Source organism: Lissotriton helveticus, chromosome 12 (genome assembly GCF_964261635.1).
Source record: "Lissotriton helveticus chromosome 12, aLisHel1.1, whole genome shotgun sequence".
Classification (NCBI taxonomy): domain Eukaryota; kingdom Metazoa; phylum Chordata; class Amphibia; order Caudata; family Salamandridae; genus Lissotriton; species Lissotriton helveticus.
In genome coordinates this window covers 232485681-232504597 of record NC_136073.1, presented here as the reverse complement: position 1 = coordinate 232504597, position 18917 = coordinate 232485681, and the positions used below count along the sequence as shown (strand labels likewise).

Sequence of the window (18917 nt, the reverse complement as noted above, 5' to 3'; positions counted from 1 at the left end):
CGACTTTTGCTCCACCTCATCCTTCCAAGCAAGAGGAGAGACTCCATTGTTTGGACCCAAAAAGGGTTATCCTTTCATATTGATAGTACCAAAGAACAGCAGATGGACGTTCAGCTGTTCATTGGGTTCGCTGGAGCGAAAAAATGCAAGGCAGTGCAGAAACAGACCATCTCTCGATGCATTATACTTTGCATCAAAATCTGCTACACATTAGCTACGAAGCAGCTCCCTGAAGGAGTACGGGCTCATTCCACCAGATCCAAGGCTACTACTACTGCATTAGAATGCAAAGTGTCCATTCTTAACATTTGTTATGTTATGTTATGTTATAAAAACTTTTACAACGCGCTCTGTTTCTAGCAAGTATCCTGGTGCGGAGAGTGAGGTAGCACAGATAGCAGGGAGGAGCTGACAGTTATAGAATCAAATTAAACAGATGAGTTTTCAGCCCTTTCTTAAAGGCGGTGATGGTCGGGGCAGCCCTAAGATGCAAAGGAAGAGCATTCCAGGCCCTGTTAGGCTGTTACATGGGCGTCACTACACACGTTAAAAAAACACTACTGGCTGGACAGCCAGGTTGTCAAGACAGGCATTTTCCTGCTCGGTCCTCCAGGATTTTCTGGTTTGAACCAGTTTGCAGACCCACCTCTGGTGAGGTATGAGTTTGGTGTCTAGTCTCAGGTGAGTAATCTGCAGTTAGAAGAGTCTATCAGAAGAACAGGTTACTTACCTTTGGTAATGCTATTTCTGGTCGCAACTAACCGCAGACTCCTCACCAACCCTGCCATCCTCCCTATTCTGTGAGCCGGGCTCTTCACCTAAAGATCCCTTTAGATTCTACACCCTAGCCACCAATTATTCTGGCGTGGCTCTGCAATTTTGGTGCATAAATAGTCAAAAAAGAAACTGATGTCAGTGTGCTGTTGTAGTGCCTGAACATGTCACTTCCGACAAGCACGTCGACGTGGTGCTGTTGATGTCACATACCGGAGCACAGAGGTAAAGCTTAAGATTTTACTGATCTAGTCGAACGCCTGGGGAATATTCTAAAATGAAGAATATACAGTTAGATAGAGACTGCACCAGAAAAAGAGTTAGAAGGTAAGTAACTTGTTCATTTAACCACACCCTCACATTTAGCATCTACTATAAATGCCTCAAATCTGCAGCGGTCCTACCTTTACTTAAAATACCTACTTTCCTACCTTTACTTAAGAAAAGGCCTACTGCTGACCGTTCACTGCCTTCCAAATGCGTTCAACGCAATCATTAATTTATCAAATATGAATCTTGTATAAAGATACTAGGAATCTCAGTAGTTTTAGTGGTATAACAAGGTGCTCCTAATTGATGATGGAGCAGTGAACATGGAACAAAATGAACAAATTGTGTGCACGTAATATATACAAATAAATATATGACCGATATGGATTGTATGAGGTTATACACAGCACTGGTAATATGAATGTCTGAGATCCACAATCACACAAAAAAACAGTCCATAGAAGCAATTTTGTCAACGTTTCGACCCTCAGTGCTGACCTAATTAGTGATGGGCCATCGTCAGGACAAAGTGTTGTAGGAGTCACCAGACTAACCGTGACAAAACGATTGGCAAATGAAGAGATAAACTCCTATGTCCGTGCCTAGGCATGCGCCGTCTTGGGCATCAGTGGTGCGTGGCTTGGCAAGCCAACGCGTCCTGCACCGACATTGGGGAGTATCTCTTTATTTGCCACTAGTTTTGTCGAGGGCTTCAGAAACTGTGTTTTGAACAATGACACACTCTTCTCATATGATTAAGCGCACAGGGAATAATAACCTTGACTCTCACTTCATTTGGTATAGTATAGCGCTTTATCTTACCATTAGCAGCTTCTCTACAGTAACAAGCCAGAACATGCCCATATTGAGTCAGACATGCCCAAGACTGTAGGACTCTTGCCACAGTTAGTCTGGAGCCTCCTAAAACACTTAATCCTGATGATGACCCATACCTAATTAAGTTAGCACTGAGGGTCAAAAAGTTGACAAAATTCCTACTGTGGACTATTTTTTTAATTTGACTGTGGATCACAGACATTCGTATTATGAGTGCTGTGTTTAACATCAAACTATCCATGTCAGTCATGCACATATTTGTATATAACAGTTGCGCACTATTTGTGCACTTTCACTGCGTCATCAACAATTATGAGCACCTTGATATACCATTACAACTACTGAGAATCCTAGTATCTTTATATAGGATTCATATGTGCTAAACTAATAAATGACCTGAACGCATTATAAATCTTATTTGTGAGAATGGTTCTTTACAACTATTGCTGTGGAAGTTAAGGGTTACACTTTCTCCATAGGGATCTCTTCATACCCTAAGCATTTCAGGCTGAACCCTTAATTTGTCAATTAGTTCTTCTCCTCCCTTCAAGCCATCCCTTTGGTACCATGAGAATCAAAATTATACGCCACAACTTCACTACCTGTTGATGTACGTCAAAGCTAAGCTTGGGCAATGTCCTGTTCTTCGCCACTCAGTGACATCTAATTTAGTGTTTCTTACCATCTATATGTACATACCCTTGTACCTTTCAGCAAGAGTAAAAATCATTAATTCAACCCACTGGCACTTAACTGAACTATTACAATAGTCTATTAGTAACTTTCCTCTAGCAATCTTTTCTCCCATTTGACAATGTCTTAATCTTTGCAATTGGAACATTGTACAGCCTGGCAAAAGACACTCCCCACCCTCTGCTCGTAACAAGGCTCTCTACATGCATATAAACAGTTTTTTAAAGCCACCCTTCAACTATACCCAGATTACCTCCAACTCCCTGGTCTGTTACGCCTTAAGTGGCAATTTAAGATAAACTAATCATACGCCCCAAGTAGTCCCTAAATCACCACGAGCGGCATCTAGATTTCGACTTCCACTCGAATGCACTCCCATCAGTCATCGGAATGAGCATCTCTCTCCAAGCCTTTTAAAAAACCCTGAAGTGTAACCCCTACTCATATACTGTAAATATACTTACTGCTGCTTGTGTCTTTTGCTAGATTTAGGTATGTTCATCTTATACTGACATTACTGTTTTAACATTCACACAATGACACATTGAGTCTCACCGCTGTACTACATTATGGCCTATGAAAACCAACTAGTTCTGCTAGCTGTAGCAATATTATCTTTTTTTTACAGGGTTTCTGATGTAATGCGTTGGTCCTCAGTTATAACAAATTACATTCCTGTACTGCAGCTTACAAGTCGGTAAACTGCAATATAAAAGTACACTGACACCATACTAAGCCACAGAGTAAACCAGAACTGTTTATCAAAATACTTTATTTCTGGAGAATCTACCCACTTCATCCCCAAAAAAGACCCTCCTTGTTGGACAAACACCCTAACAATACCTTTAAGTTATTTTGTTTCCCTCTCTTTGAAAGAAATAAAACAATCTTATGTTTAAAACAAAAGACAGGCATAATTTTCATTCAAAAGTCAGCAAGAATATATATAATACATATATATATATATCTTCATTCCTTGTAAGAGTGGAAGAGAAGGAGGGGAGGAAGAAGGGTAGATATGCCAGTAGTTCACAGCAGATTTCTGTTTCTGTTTTGGGCAGTATAAAGGACTGCATTCTGAAGCCACGAATACACAGCAAGGATAGCTAAAATACAACTCATGGCACTGCTTGGAACAGGAGCAGATGGGTAAGTATCCTTTACAGAGACGTAAACTGTTTCCTCCATGCATAAGTTACAATGACGAGTCACTGAAGCCTTAAGTCTTTATACAAGTTTGCTCTGTTTCTCTGGTGCTGTGTGCTTACATATGGAGGAAGGTGATCACTGCGTTCTGAAGCTGCTTTAGCCAGATCTGCCAGCTTTTCCCCTTCTGGTTTGAAGACACTGGCTTTTTTGTACATTTTATTAAGTTTAAAAAGAACTTGCAGCCAAAATAAGACAACTCCAAAAACCCCAAAATGGCTGTTCTTACACTATTTATAAAAACAACAAATAGTCTCTCTATTCCATAGATGTTCGCTCATAGGTTCATACCCGTGTGTTATACTTTTCCTGGAATTTTTGCTCGTTTGCGAGCAATGGCATCTTCTACAGCTTTCAGTTGTTTCAGAAGCTCCTCGCGTCGCGTCAAGGTGCTGGTCTTGCTAGATTTTGCACTCGTTGATGCTACCTGCCCGGCATCAGCTGGTTTGCCTGGTACACTTGTAACCTTGCCAGGAACACTAGTCACCTTGCTGGGCCCACTTGTACTCTTGCTTGGTCCACTTATACTTTTGCTGGGCCCTCCTATGCTCTTGCTGGGAACACTTGAAAGTTTGACAGGACTGCTCTGAACTTTGACAGGTCCACTTGGAATTTTGCTGGGACCGGTTGGAATTTTGTTGGCACCGGTCAGAACTTTGCTAGCCCCACTTGGAACTTTGCTTGAACTGCTTGGAACTCTGCTGGAACTACTTGGAACTCTGCTGGAACTGCTTGTGGTTCTTGTCGGTCCACTGGGTATCTTCACTGGCCCGCTCACAGTCTTCCCTGACCCACTTGTGGTCTTGGCTGGCATGCTTGGGCTTTTGCCTGATATGCTTGTTCCCTTGCTTGAGCTCTTCGGTGGTGGCGATAACGTCCGCTTCCTATAGGAGAAAAGAAGTCCAAGCATTATTATTAGAACAAACTGGCCAGTGTGAAACATTTCACAAAGCTACTAAAACATGGAGCGCAGCCCGGCTTTATCAAATCTCGATTAGTATTTTTCTTAGTAACTGTGAAGGCAAAATTTGCAATGTCTAGAATATAATTGATTAAACAGGGTAGGAAGGTTCTGCCTGAGGTGTTAGAGACTAGAGCGGGATACACACAACAACAGGATCGTGGATGATCCTTCAGGTGAGGTGTTTATCGCAACTGGTGGAGTACGCTGGAAAGGAGGGACTCTATTAGTTGCAAACCTATAGAGTGGGTTTAAACAAAATGAAACTGGCCTATTTCCGAGACTGAACAATTTGCACATTGCTTAGCCAGGTGCAGGCATAAAAAAATAAGTTACTTTCCTGTAACTACGGTTATCCAGTATTGGTATCTTTCATAGATTCGCATGCCTGAATCCTTCCCCGTGGTCGAGATGGGAGTCCTACAATACCATAATAAAGCAGTATGTAAATACTGCCATAGGCTATAATGGTCTAGAGCCATGCTCTATATAGCCTATGTCCTATTTAAAAAAGGACCAAATGTTGAATGCAGCCAATCATCTGCTAGCACCCTCTAGAACCTTCGCAGCAGAGGCAGTTTCCCTCAGATTTTCCCAGCACAAGTGAGAAGTGAGTGTCTTAATGATTAAATGGAAACAGCCTCTACGGGGAAGGAGGGTGGGTGCAAGTGAATCTATGAAAGATACCAATACTGGATAACCGTAGTTACAGATAAGTAACTTATTTCCTTATCCAGTATTGGGGTATCTTTCACAGATTCACATGTCTGAATCACAGTAGCAAGCAGTCACATCCAATTTTTCGTTTGTCTGTTGCAGATAGTGTGTGATGTCTAACCCAAAAATGTGAGTTAATGTGAAAAAACCCTCAAGGGCTATACCTGTGCACACTGTTATGTTTATCAATGCAAGGAATATACTCTTAAAAGAAGGGTAAAATATCACTTTTATACTAGAATTTCCATATTCACACAGAATTAGCTAGGGGAAAGGAAAAAGAAACAATAGCGTAACTAATAGTACACTTAACTTAGATATGCTTTATATATTTCAATATATGCTAGTAAATGAAACCACCATAAGGACAAAGACTCTTTCCAGTGGCTAGAAAGAGGCTTACCTTAATGGAAGAGATGGCGAAGCAGCGCCTGGCCTACTGCTGCATCTGCATCCTGTGCGGATTCCAGACAGTAGTTCAGCGTGAAGGTATAGGTAGTCCTCCAGGTTGCTGCAAGACAGATCTTTCCCAAAGTCACTCCGGGCGAAGAGGGCCTTTGACGCAGCAACCGCTCTGGTAGAGTGAGCCTTTGCTGCCCTTTACAAAGATTTGTTGGCTTTGACATGACAGAACTGTATCGCAGCCGATATCCATCTTGAGATAGTGGCTTTTGTTATTGCAGTTCGTTCTCTGTCTTGGCCATAGGCAACAAATAATCGATCAGTCTTTCGAATGCCCTTCGTTCTCTGAAGATGGAACTTGAGGCAACGTTTGACATCCAGCGCATGTATTGCCTGCTCTGCATTCATTGATGGTTGCGGAAACAAAGGACATGAGTATTACCGGCTCATGGAGGTGGAATTGTGGTGCACTTTTGGGATAAATGGTGGATTAGTCCTTAGAATCAAAGTGTCCTTCTTAGATATTAAAAAAGGTTTCTTAATGGTGAATGCCTGGATTTCGCTTACCCTTCTGGCTGAGGTGAGGGCCAGCAGAAGAGCGACTTTCTAGGTTAGGAATTTAAATTCTGCTTAATTAATGGGTTTGAATGGTCTTTTCATGAGTTGTGCAAGGACCACGTTGAGGTTCCATTCCGGTAGAGGTGCTCGCATTGGAGGGAAAGTACGGAACAGCCACTGTATGAATTGTTTGATCAGGTTTGAGGCACAAAGAGAAGTGGCACTGAAAGCTCTTCTATAGCGAGAGATGGAAGCCAGATGCACCTTAACCGAAGCGAAAGCTAAACCCAATTTTGCCAAGGAGAGAAGATATGGTAAAATCTGTTGCGGTGATACATGAAGTGGACGCAGAGCACAAAAAACAGAACCTTTTCCATTTTAGTTTGTACGTCTTGTTGGTCTTCTCCGCTCTAGATTTCGTAAGGATATCTCTACACGCTTGTCAAATGTTCATGTCTCTAAATTCCAAGATTTCAGGAACCAAGCCTAAGTGCAGTGACACCAGATTTAGATGGCGCATTTGACTGTTTTCCCTGGACAGGAGAGGAGGAAACAGCTGAAGACGTATGGGTCGGGCTTCTGAGAGGTGAAGAAGTTCCAGGAACCAATGTTGCCTGGTCCACCTGGGCGCAATGAGAATCAGGCGACATCCTTTGAGCTTGATTTGGTTAGTATCCTGGGAATCAATGGGATGGGGGTAAAGGCGTAGGCATATATCCCAGACATTGCATTGAAAGGGCCCCTGGGAGGAGGAACCTACTGGCATAGGACCAGCATTTGGCGTTGATGTTTGTGCCAAACAGGTCCAGAACGGGCTTTCCCCATGGAGCAAACACTCCATCCAGCTGGAATTGGTTGAGTTCCCGTTCGTGGCAATTGTCTGTAGCTCTGCTGAGAGCATCTGCTAGCGTAATGTGTAAAACTGGAACATGCTCAGCCATGAGAGAAATCCAGTGCTCTCTTGCCCAGCTCCACAGTTCTTGTGCTTCCCGAGAAGGCATGAGAGATTCGGTCCCTCCTTGTTTGTTTACGTAGAACATACTGGTCGTGTTGTCCATACAGACCACTACAGAAGCGCCTGCTATTCTCTGCAGGAATGCCTGTAAAGATAGGAATATGGCCTTCAACTCCAGGCTGTTGATATTACTTTATGTTTGGGATTTGGACCATCTGCCTTGAATTTCAAGGTCCTGCAAATGACCTCCCCAGCCTTCCATAGAGGCATCTGTTGTCAGGATGTAGTCAGGAATGTTTTGCAAGAAAGTAAGTCCTTTTGAAAGGTTTGGGATGTGGTACCACCATTGCATTGCTATCTACATGGCCGAAGTAATCTGAATGATGCCGCCAAAAGATCCCGATGTTTGAAGCCATTGCTTTTGCAATTCTTCCTGGATAGGTTGCATTTTGAGTCCGGCTAAGGGAACCAGTATGAACACATCCCTAGTAGCGACTTGTATTTCCTTATTGAAACTGACTTTTTTTCTTCAGATGACCATAGCCAATTGTCGACTGGTTTGACGTTCTTCAGACAAGAATGCTTTGCATTAAATTGTGTCCAATCTCCTACCAGGATGGGTATTTTTTGATTGGGAATAAATGACGATTATGCAATGGTGACTGTCAACCCCAGCTTGCTGAACAGCTGAAGACAAGCCTTCGTGGTCTTGGTTGCTTGCTTTGCCGTAGGTGCCTTTGGCAGCAGTCGCCCAAGTAGAGGAAGACTTGGTGACCCTGAGAACGTAGGGCCGCGGCCACCGGCGCCAGGCACTTTGTAAATATCTTGGGTGCTGACTTGAGGCCAAAAGGAATAACTTCGATTGGTAGTGGGTACCAGCCACCGTGAATCAGAGGAATTTTGGATGCTTCCGATGAATGGGGATGTGGAATTATGCATCTTCCAAATCGAGGGAGGTCATGAAGTCTCCTTTGCATAGACGCCGCAAGATCTTGGCAGAGTTACCATCCTGAAAGTTTGCTTCCTCAGGATCTTGTTTAACTTTCTGAGATCCAAAATTCGGTCTCCATTCCCCTAACTTCTTCATAATAAAAAAAAAATGGGAATTGAAACCTTGACCTCTTTGAAGAGTTGGAACATCCTTGATAGCTTCTTTTGAGAGCATAACATTTGCCTCTTTGTGCAATAAGTGGAAATGGAGGGGAGGGGCTTCCCTGGGTGGAGTAGTTGGAGGTTTCTCTGCTAACTCCAAAGTATGATAGAAGGCAATCAGATCCAGCACCCAGTGGTCCGTTGTTATACTCTCCCAATGCTGGAAGAAACTGGAGAACTTTTCACCTACAGGAGGGGAAATGAAAGGGGGAGATGGTACCCTGTTCCAATCATTGCTTTCTCTCGTTGTCTCTGCCTTGGGTTGATCCTCTTTCGGCCCCCTTGACGAGAGAAACCAGCCGTGGAAGGTTGACGGTAGGTGGCAGTTTGGTAAGCATGCCTGTATTGTGGCTGGTCGGGCGGATATTGCGTGCCTTCTGGAATCACGTCCTTTCACTCCCCTGAATAGTATTTTCCTGTACTGGAGGGAGCCTAAAGATTTTGCTGTATCCGTATAATTTTTTTATAATGTTCTTTTTATTAGGAAAAATTCCAATAATCACAGGTATAAATTGCAGACAGTTCAATCTTATAATAGCAGGCATTGATTACGGAACTTAATCATACAATAATTCAGTCATGCAAAATGTGAGATGTTTCCCCTTAGCCATTTCCAATTTTACAGTAGGAGATATACAAGGATTTCAACGGTATGCATTCCACCCACTCCATTTTCTGTCCCATTTCTTAGGGCATCCTCTGCATTTGAATACTTTTTTTTCTGCTACCATACATTTGTCCAGCTCAGCCGCCAGACATTTATGGAGGGTCACCCTGCCACCCCCCACTTCATCGGGATGGCTCTCGTAACCAACACATAGCCCAAGGTAACTAGTAGTTGTTCTACTTCAGTAAGATTGGTTAGCTCCCAAATGTTGAGGAGCCCCAGTAGTGGAGTGAGGCTGATTGTTTTTCCCAGTGTGTCTTGCATGCGTGTGGTTATCCCCTCCCACATGGGACGCAGGAATAGGCAATCCCAAATAGTATGGTAGAGGTTGCAGCTTGGGTGACACCCCCTCAAACAAAATGCATCCTGTAACATCCCAATTTTGCCCAATGTCACCCCGGTGAGGTACATTCTATGCAGGACTTTCCGTTGGATCAACCGAAAGCGAAGTGAAATGGCTGCCTCCCTCGGCAACATTAGTGCAGTTTGGCAATCGTGATTCAGAAAGTAGACGGTCCTCAAGTGGAGACTATTCGGGAAGGTTGCTCAAGTCTGGCAGACCAGTTGTTAGAGCATGACGAACTTGCAGGTAGTGAAACACCTCCCCCTGGGCCATTTCGTATTTCTCCTGCAGTTCCGGAAACGAGAGTACCTTGCCCATCCGTATCATTTTTGATGGATAGAAGTGCCTCATCTATATGTTTCCCAAACAAAGCATCCGCATCAAACGCCATATCCAGGACCTTTGTCTGGACCTCCAGCCTAAAAGTGGCGGCTTTCAACCACCCTTGGCGCCTCAAGACTGACGCACTTGCCAATTGGCAAAACCCTGTGTTGGCTATATCCATAGCGCAGGCGACTGTTTCAGAGGCGGCCCGTTCTTCTAATACTATTTTCTGGCTTCCTGCCTCTTGTCCTCAGGAATGAAGTCTAGTAAAGAGGCCATGTCTGACTACATCGTTCTATCATAGCGGCCGATGATAGCCAACGCGTTGGCCGCCTTGATGGTAGTTGCAGCCATAGGGGAGAAACGCTCCACCATGATGTCTAGCTTATGCGCTTCTTTGTCCGGAGGGGTGGATATGGGGGAGCCGGATTCTTTGATCTCCTTTATGCCGCATGAGAAATAAAAGTATCCGGCTTAGGGTGGCCTGTCAGGCAGGAAGGCGAATCTTTTGGGGCCTGTCCTCCTTCTCTATGCGAGAGAGCACTGGTGGTATCGGGGCAGGGGGCTTAACTATCTTCACTCCCTCTTGCCAGATGTAGTCTATTATTGGTACTGTTCGCATGGACGTCTTGGCTTTCTCTTTAAAATCATATAGGAACCAATCAGTATTTTTAACCGTCATGGGGAGATGGAATCTATTAAAAGCCTTCTCCATTAAGTTATGGAAACCCCTATGTCTTCTGGAGGGGAATCCGCTGGATGGTGTGACGGAGGAGAGGGAGTGGGAATGATGTAGTCCTCCCAAGGATCTGCAGGCGTAGGTTCTGGAATTTCACCTTCTATCCTTGTCCGAGGAGGAAGGGTCAACCGGATCAGGCTCCTGTATAGGAGGGCGTAGTACTGTAGGTGTCACTGGCGAAACCAGTGTTTCAATGGACTATGGTTGAACCTGAGACAGCTCCCTGTGAACATTTTGAGATGGAAATCTTTGTTTGTATTCTGCCGGCACAGCTTGAAGGTCATGCATCAAGGACGGCAGAAGATGAGCCATCTTTTTAGGGAGAGATTCACAAGTATATTCATAGTGTTGATAATGACCTGGTGGTGCCAGATAAGGTTGATGGTATTGTTCATCTTCATAGTCCTTGTCATGTTCCTGGTACTTAACATGCAACTCTGACCGACTATGTGCCAATCCGTATTCTCAAACATCATCCTTATCTTCTGCCGACTCCTATAGGTCCAAAAGGTACGAAGGAGGCAAACGGGAGATCTTACTGTATGCTGACATTTCCGGCTGAAATTTTTTTTCCGGCACTTTAATCATCGTTGACGGTGCTGTCGGCGGAATCCTGGCCACCGCAGATGGAATTCCGGTTGCCGACGGTGTTGTTGCAATCGACGGTGTTGTCATAATCGTCGATGTCATCGTCAGCAAAGTTGCCATCGACTGTCAGTGTTGACGACAGTAGGGATGTCGACTGTATCTTTGCCGACTTCGCCAAAGAAACCTTCGTTGACTGCACAGATGGGGTGGTCGTCGACTATGATGGTGTCAACAATGCTCTCATCTACAGTATGGGCCCGGGGATGGTTACTGTCGTCATACCTGCAGTCGATGGGACCGACGAAGTAACAGTGTAACTGGTCGTCGATGATCTAGTGACTGTCGTCGACAGAGGTGTCGTTGATGGAAAATATTTTCTGTTCTGAATTTCCCTGGATCTGATGAGGAGGTTCTATGGGGCTTCTTGTCTTTCCTCACTGGAGTAGAGGAGACTGAAGATGAAGGCTCAGAGAAGACTTTAGAATCTCTCTCCTGTTTTGAGCTCTTGCTCTCTGGGGAGGGTTTAAGGTGTTTCCTGCCCTCTCCGGAGTCTTTCTCCTGAGATCTTGGTCTCTTGTGAGGCTTGGACGAACCACCACTGACGATTTCCGGTGCTTAGTGGGATGAAGCCATAAAAGCAGCCTCCCTTCTCTATTTCAGAGTTTTTGAAGAGAAATTAAGACAAATGTTGCTATGCTTTACCTCATGGGCTGGGTGGAGGCAATAATGTAGTCCTTGTGAGGATCATCAACATGGACCCTTTTCTTGCCACCGGTCTTGCAGGCATGGAAGAGTCCTTTCTCATCAGACATGATGAAAAAATCCTAGAAGGAAGAAAACTGAGTAGAACTCAGGGAGACTCCCTTCACACATGACGTGCAGTGAAAATCTGAGGGAAATTGCCTATGCTGGGAAGGTTCTACAGGGTGCTAGCAGCTGTTTGACTGCATTCAATATTTAGTCCTTTTTTTATCAAAAATGTTTATTAGCATTTTATCACGTTACAATGCAAACTGACAAATGGTACCTCAAGATAAGTGCAGAAGGCGTGGTATGCTAAGAAGACAAAAAAGTGATGTACGCCACTAGCTATATACCCCCGCCGGCATACCACAGAGACCTAATAGAGTAAGTACAGCTTCTTCAAATGAAAGGGCAGAGAATAGGCCTATACTGAAGTAAAACATACCACTCGTCCGTCTTTCTTTTGTGACAAGGTTAACCCAAAGCCTTCCAATGGGGAAGGTATCCTTCAAAGGGAGAAAGTCCCTAAAATAGAACTCCCAGGATATAAGAAAGACAAAAGAACCCCCCCCCACCTCCCCCACAATACGGGTGGCGGCTATCCAACTACAGCGCGGTTTCGAGTCATGGCATTGAAAAAGATGCATATCTCCGACTGATGGAGGGCAGACTGCTAATGGTAATCCCCTTGTAAGGAAGGCAACCAATGGGCCACATCTATATTCAAAGCTTTTATAGTCATCTCTGAATATGTCGGCCATCCTTTTCAAGGCACAGTAATTTCCATAGTCTGGAGTGCCATAATGAGATAGTGGGGACCTCCTCCTTCTATGCGGCCGCTATTGCTACCTTCGCAGTCCCAATGCAGGTCCACATAATGGCCTTATCTGCCTTGGTTTGATGTTTGAGTAAGTGGGTGAAGGCCCAGTAGAATTTCTGCTATAGTGGTCGAAATAGGGTACCCCAATATATCTTTAATTTTCCTCCCAGAAGGGTCGTATAACAGGACAGTCCCACCAAATATGTTGAAAATCACCCAATAGCCCACAGCTCCTCCAACACATCTGATGAACTGGGAAATATTTCCTTGATCTTAGTAGGGTACAGGTGCCAGTCCATCATAGTTTTTAGGTGGGGCTCCCATAGCTCTATGAAATGATTGAATTTCGTGATGTCCGACCATAGCCCCGACCATTCTCTATCTGGGATGTCGCGCTGTAAAATTCCCTCCCACATGTTCATGCAGCGGAGCCTCGGAGTGTGCATAGAAGAAGATAGTTATACAGATAGGAGATCGCTCCTTTCATAGAATCTACTTTCTGTACATAGGTTTCAAATTTTCTGAAGGGGCGAGTGGCTGCTTCGTAAATGTGAAGTGTAAGAGCCCAGTGTTTCAGTTGAAGATAGTAAAAACTTTTCAGTAGGCGCCAACCAATAACCCATCTTGCAGTTGTCAAAGGTGAAAATGTCGTAATTATGGAAGAGGTGTGTCAGCGCTCTGCAGCCCCCCTCCCACCATTGGTCAAAGGGTCCCTCCTGTAGGGCCGGATTAAAGTGGATGGGTGTATAAGGTGATGGAAATGTGGTCCAATGGTTATTGCTTGATATAGAGTCCATACTTTTAGGGTAGTCCGGGTAGGCATGCTGAGATAGGCATTCTCAGGCCTCTCCCTCCTGGGTCTCCATACGAGTTCCCAGATCGTCCTCCCTGCAATAGCTCTATCCATATGGAGCCAGTGTTTCTCCGATTCCCTCTTGGCCCAAGTCCTTTTTTTAAAGGACTTAGGTAGGCTACATAGAACATGGCTCAGGGCCATTATAGCCTATGACATTTTTACATACCTATTGATTATGGTGCTGTGGGACTCCGATCTTGACGACAGGGAATCAGTCAGGCATGTACATCTATAAAAGACACCTTGTAGTGTGTTTATCTAGGTACCTGAATCGATATTCCTATTCTTTGCCCTTGTCTGGTTATAAATCAATAATATCCCTACAACGGCATAGAAACCCTTTTTATAATTCAGTCATAGCGCATGCTGTCACATTAAGCAAGCCTATCCGACGGCCCCCAGCGCCTAGAGACCCTTACGGGTGATTGTGCGCTTTACAAATGTGGACTTTACTTTACTTTATTCCTCCAGCCCCCTAGAAAGCACACCGAGTTCTTAAACAAATCCAAGCCTCCAGCAACCTGGGAAATCCCCGCTGCCGTTGTTTTGATTTCGTCCAAGAACTCATGTAAAACACTGTAAGAACGACCAGTTCTTAGTGACATCTTTATTGACGTCTTATGTCCAGCCTTACGTCAAACCCCGCACCTTTCAGGTATAAATATACCAACGTTGCCTTAAGCAAACACACGGTGGTGATGAATCTGGAGCAGCTACTACTTGCCCGAGAGCCCAGCTGATGCGAGAGCTCACGAACGCTGCCCCTCCCTTTTGACGTGCTGAGAAAGACGCTGTCTTTTCTCTTGCCGAGAAATCCAGCCTCCGGCGTTTCCAGCTTACCCCTGCGGGTGACTGGGATACCGAGTCCTGAGAGAGAGATACCAGCCCTCCTGCCTTCTAATACCCAGGTACTGAACTGACTAAACCCTTACAGAGAATTCTTGAGTCAGATTCTTGGCAAAACAAACTTAGCTTAAACTGCTACTTACTTACTCCTTCCCACATATTAGGCTTAGGTCAGGTACACCGGGGTAGGCGTAGTTAGAAGCACCAGTTGAGTACGATTAGTCAATGTATATATGTATGGATCTATTTTATCCATTTTAAAGTATCATATGGCTAAGAAACCATATCAATGCTTTTACAGTATTATTTCATAATCCTGCTTTTACTGTATGCACTTTACTTAACTATAAGTATTGCAATTGTAGCAATTCATTTCTCTTGTATGAGGAAAGAGACTGCTCAATAAATAACACCTTTTATTGAAAACGCCCGTCGCACAAGTTACTACTTGTGTAACGATATATCTGTAAGAGACATTAGTTAGTATTAGATTCCTTACCTTAGAATATCCCCAGGCGTCAGACTTCTTGTGCCTCTTACCTGACGACGACTTCGACCCGGAGAAGTGCGGCCTACCCCCGGAACTGTGGTGGCTCCGAGCCCGCGACCTGTCCCTCGACCTCCCATGGGATCGGGACCTCTCGCGGCGCGGGACCGACTGCCGGAGTTCGAGTCGCCTGCGGGACCGCTCCCGCCTAGCTTTCGAAGAAAGGGCCCGGCAGTCGGAGCAGGCCTTGTCGTCGTGGTCGACGCCCAGACAAGATAAACAGACGCGGTGAGGATCCGTGACCGACATCAGGCGGTCGCAATCGTCACAGTGCTTGAAGCGGGGCATCCCTACGGCACCGTTCGGAGTCGAGAGACTCGAAATACAATCAAAAAGTGATCAAAAAAGTTAGTCAAAAATTGACTAGGGTTACTACTTTTTCCAGATCTGCGCCTGCTGGCGCGGAAAAAAGAAGAACTGACGTCAGCACGCAGAGGCGGCGTCTAAGTACTCCGACGACGTCATCACGGCTCCCACGACGCCGACGCCGGACGCGGAGCCGCAGACGACGCCTACCGACGCGCAAGGGTACTGCTACGCAAAAGTTTCCGGATCCATATTCTAAGGTAAGGAATCTAATACTAACGTGTCTCTTTCAGATTCTCTTTTTCTCTGCAATCTGGTGAAACTAAGTACGCACTTATTGACTGAGTGAAATAGCTGTCTTTTGTTTTCACACGACTCTAGAGATATACTCTTATTCAGGGAGAGCAAAGTTGTCATTTTTTATGGTTGTCAGAAACTAAATCCCTTCTTGTCTATCCAGGGAGGTTAAACTCCTCCTCGCTTATTCGAGAAAGTTTCTAGTGAACTCTGAGCTAGCTGGCAAAAAACTTGAGTCTAATATAGTCAGTAGAGACCTAGTTAACCTCAGTCCTACGTCTCCACTACTGAAGATATTATTCCAATGGGCAGAACCTATTGGGACTATAGGAACTACACTACATGGCGCCCAACGTTTGGTAAGGCGATAAATCTAACGCAAGACGTTAGAGTAACTCAGTCGTGCTTTTTCACACAGACCCTTTTTTTCCGTAAATACTCCAAAGACGTCTGGAGTGGGTCAAAGGTTAAAATCCGCCGGAACTTAGTAGGAAGAGATTTCTATGTATAATTTTTGGTTTATTCAACGTTGAAGGATACAGTGTTCCAAAATATTGTGCAACTAATCTTTGTTTCCTTGAAACTTGATCTGCAACAAAAACCTTCCAGTCAGTAAAATGTCAGACGGTGAAGAAGAAAGGGAGGCAGCTAGAATAGCAGCTCAACTCCTAGCGGATGACACAAGTCTCCTGCAGACTGACCCGGATGCAATACTCATCCCGGTCAACATAAGACAAGCATTGAAAATGCAATAGGTCTCGCAATAGAAGAGTTTGACCTTTTTCATTTTGCAAATGGATGAGTGGCGTTGCGTGGATGAGTGGCGTTGCGTGGATGAGTGGCGTTGCGTGGATGAGTGGCGTTGCGTGGATGAGTGGCGTTGCGTGGATGAGTGGCGTGTGTGAGTGGCGTTGCGTGTGTGAGTGGCGTTGCGTGTGTGAGTGGCGTTGCGTGTGTGAGTGGCGTTGCGTGTGTGAGTGGCGTTGCGTGTGTGAGTGGCGTTGCGTGTGTGAGTGGCGTTGCGTGTGTGAGTGGCGTTGCGTGTGTGAGTGGCGTTGCGTGTGTGAGTGGCGTTGCGTGTGTGAGTGGCGTTGCGTGGATGAGTGGGGTTGCGTGGATGAGTGGGGTTGGAATGCAATAGGTCTCGCATTAGAAAAGTTGTAGTTATTGGTCTAGTAAATGACATATCTTATTTATTTTTTGGTTGTTAAAATTGCTAAATTGATGGCTTTGTCATTTACAATGCCAATAGTTATAACTTTCGCGAATGTGACACCTATAGCATTTGGAATGCAACATGTTTTGTATTTACGTGACTTATATGGTAGCTCTGGTCGTTATGCCACATCTCTAGAGAGCAGGAGAGTGCAGCAGGGGAGAGAAGCACAGCAATGCAATAGGTCTCGCATTAGGAAAGTTTGAGCTATTGGTATTGTAAAGGACACATTTTTTATGTATGTGCTTGTTTTGAAAATAGCGTAATTAATAGCTTTGTTTTTTACAATGCCAATAGTTTTATCTTCCGCAAATGTGACACCTATTGTAACACAATATGTGTTGTGAGGGTGAGTGAGGGTGAGGTGTTGATGGTGAGGTGTTGAGGGTGAGTGAGGGTAAGGTGTTGAGGGTGAGTGAGGGTGAGGAGTTGAGGGTGAGTGTGAGGGTGAGTGTGAGGGTGAGGTGTTGAGTGTGAGGCGTTGAGGGTGACTGAGGGTGAGGGTGAGTGAGGGTGAGGGGTTGAGGGTGAGGGGTTGAGGGTGAGTGAGGGTGAGGTGTTGAGGGTGAGTGAGGGTGAGTGAGCGTGAGGGTGAGGCGTTGAGGGTGAGTGATGGTGAGGGTGAGGGTTATTGAGGGTGAGGGTGAGTGAGGGTGAGGGAGGGAGGGTTTGAGGGTGAGTGAGGGTGAGTGAGTTTGATGGTGAGTGAGGAGTTGAGGGTGAGGAGTTGAGGGTGAGTGAGAGTGAGTGAGTGTGAGGGGTTGAGGGTGAGGTGTTGAGGGTGAGGGTGAGGTGTTGAGGGTGAGTGAGGGTGATTGAGGGTGAGTGAGGGTGAGGGTGATTGAGGGTGAGGGTGAGTGAGGGTGAGGTGTTGAGGGTGAGTGAGGGTGAGTGAGGGTGAGTGAGGGTGAGTGAGGGTGAGGGTGAGTGAGGGTGGGTGAGGAGTTGAGGGTGGGTGAGGGTGATGAGGGTGAGTGAGGGTGAGGTGTTGAGGGTGAGTGAGGGTGAGGGTGAGTGAGGGTGAAGGTGAGTGAGGGTGAGGTGTTGAGGGTGAGTGAGGGTGAGGGATTATTGAGGGTGAGTGAGGGTGAGGGCTTGAGGATGAGGAGTTGAGGGTGAGTGAGGGTGAGGGTGAGTGAGGCTGTGGGGTTGAGGGTGAGTGAGGGTGAGGTGTTGAGGGCGAGTGAGGGTGAGGGTGAGTGACGGTGAGGCGTTGAGGGTGAGTGAGGGTGAGTGAGGGTGAGTGAGGGGTTGAGGGTGAGGAGTTGAGGGTGAGTGAGGGTGAGGGTGAGTGAGGGTGAGGTGTTGAGGGTGAGTGAGGGTGAGTGAGGGTGAGGTGTTGAGGGTGAGTGAGGGTGAGTGAGGGTGAGTGAGGGGTTGAGGGTGAGGAGTTGAGGGTGAGTGAGGGTGAGGGTGAGGTGTTGAGGGTGAGTGAGGGTAAGGGTGAGTGAGGGTGAAGGTGAGTGAGGGTGAGCGGTTGATGGTGAGTGAGGGTGAGGGTGAGTGAGGGTGAGGGTGGGTGTGTGGGTGAGGGGTTGAGGATGAGGTGTTGAGGGGGAGTGAGGGTGAGGAGTTGAGGGTGAGTGAGGGTGAGGAGTTGAGGGTGAGTGAGGGTGAGGGTGAGTGACGGTGAGGCGTTGAGGGTGAGCGAGGGTGAGTGAGGGTGAGTGAGGGTGAGGGTGAGGAGTTGAGGGTGAGTGAGGGTGAGGGTGAGTGATGGTGAGGGTGAGCGAGGGTGAGTGAGGGTGAGGAGTTGAGGGTGAGTGAGGGTGAGGGTTAGTGACGGTGAGGCATTGAGGGTGAGCGAGGGTGAGGGTGAGTGAGGGTGAGGTGAGGGTGAGGGTGTTGAGGGTGGGTGAGGGCGAGGGTGTAAGGGTGAGTGAAGGGGTGTGAGGGTGAGGGTGTGTGAGGGTGTGTGCGGTTGAGGGCATGTGAGGGTGAGGGTGTGAGTTGTGAGGGGTGAGGGTAAGTGAGGGGGTGATGGTGTGTGGGGATGAGGGTGTGAGGGTGAGGGTGTGTGAGGGTGGGCGAGAGTGAGGGTGTGAGGCTTATTGAGAATGTGTGTGGGTGTGTGAGGATGTGTGAGAGTGTGTGAGGGC

At 46.1% G+C, this 18917-nt stretch overlaps 1 protein-coding gene across 1 annotated transcript in view; it reads right to left on the bottom strand.

Moving 5' to 3' along the window:
- Positions 1-3335: 3335 nt before the first annotated feature.
- Positions 3336-18917, bottom strand: part of ZC3H18 (zinc finger CCCH-type containing 18) — a 529005-nt gene continuing 513423 nt past the window's right edge. Inside the window, exon 19 of the mRNA XM_078670778.1 lies at positions 3336-4664. Within this exon, the coding sequence (XP_078526904.1) occupies positions 4079-4664 (586 nt within the window). The 3' untranslated portion in view covers positions 3336-4078. The remainder of the gene's footprint in view (positions 4665-18917) is intronic.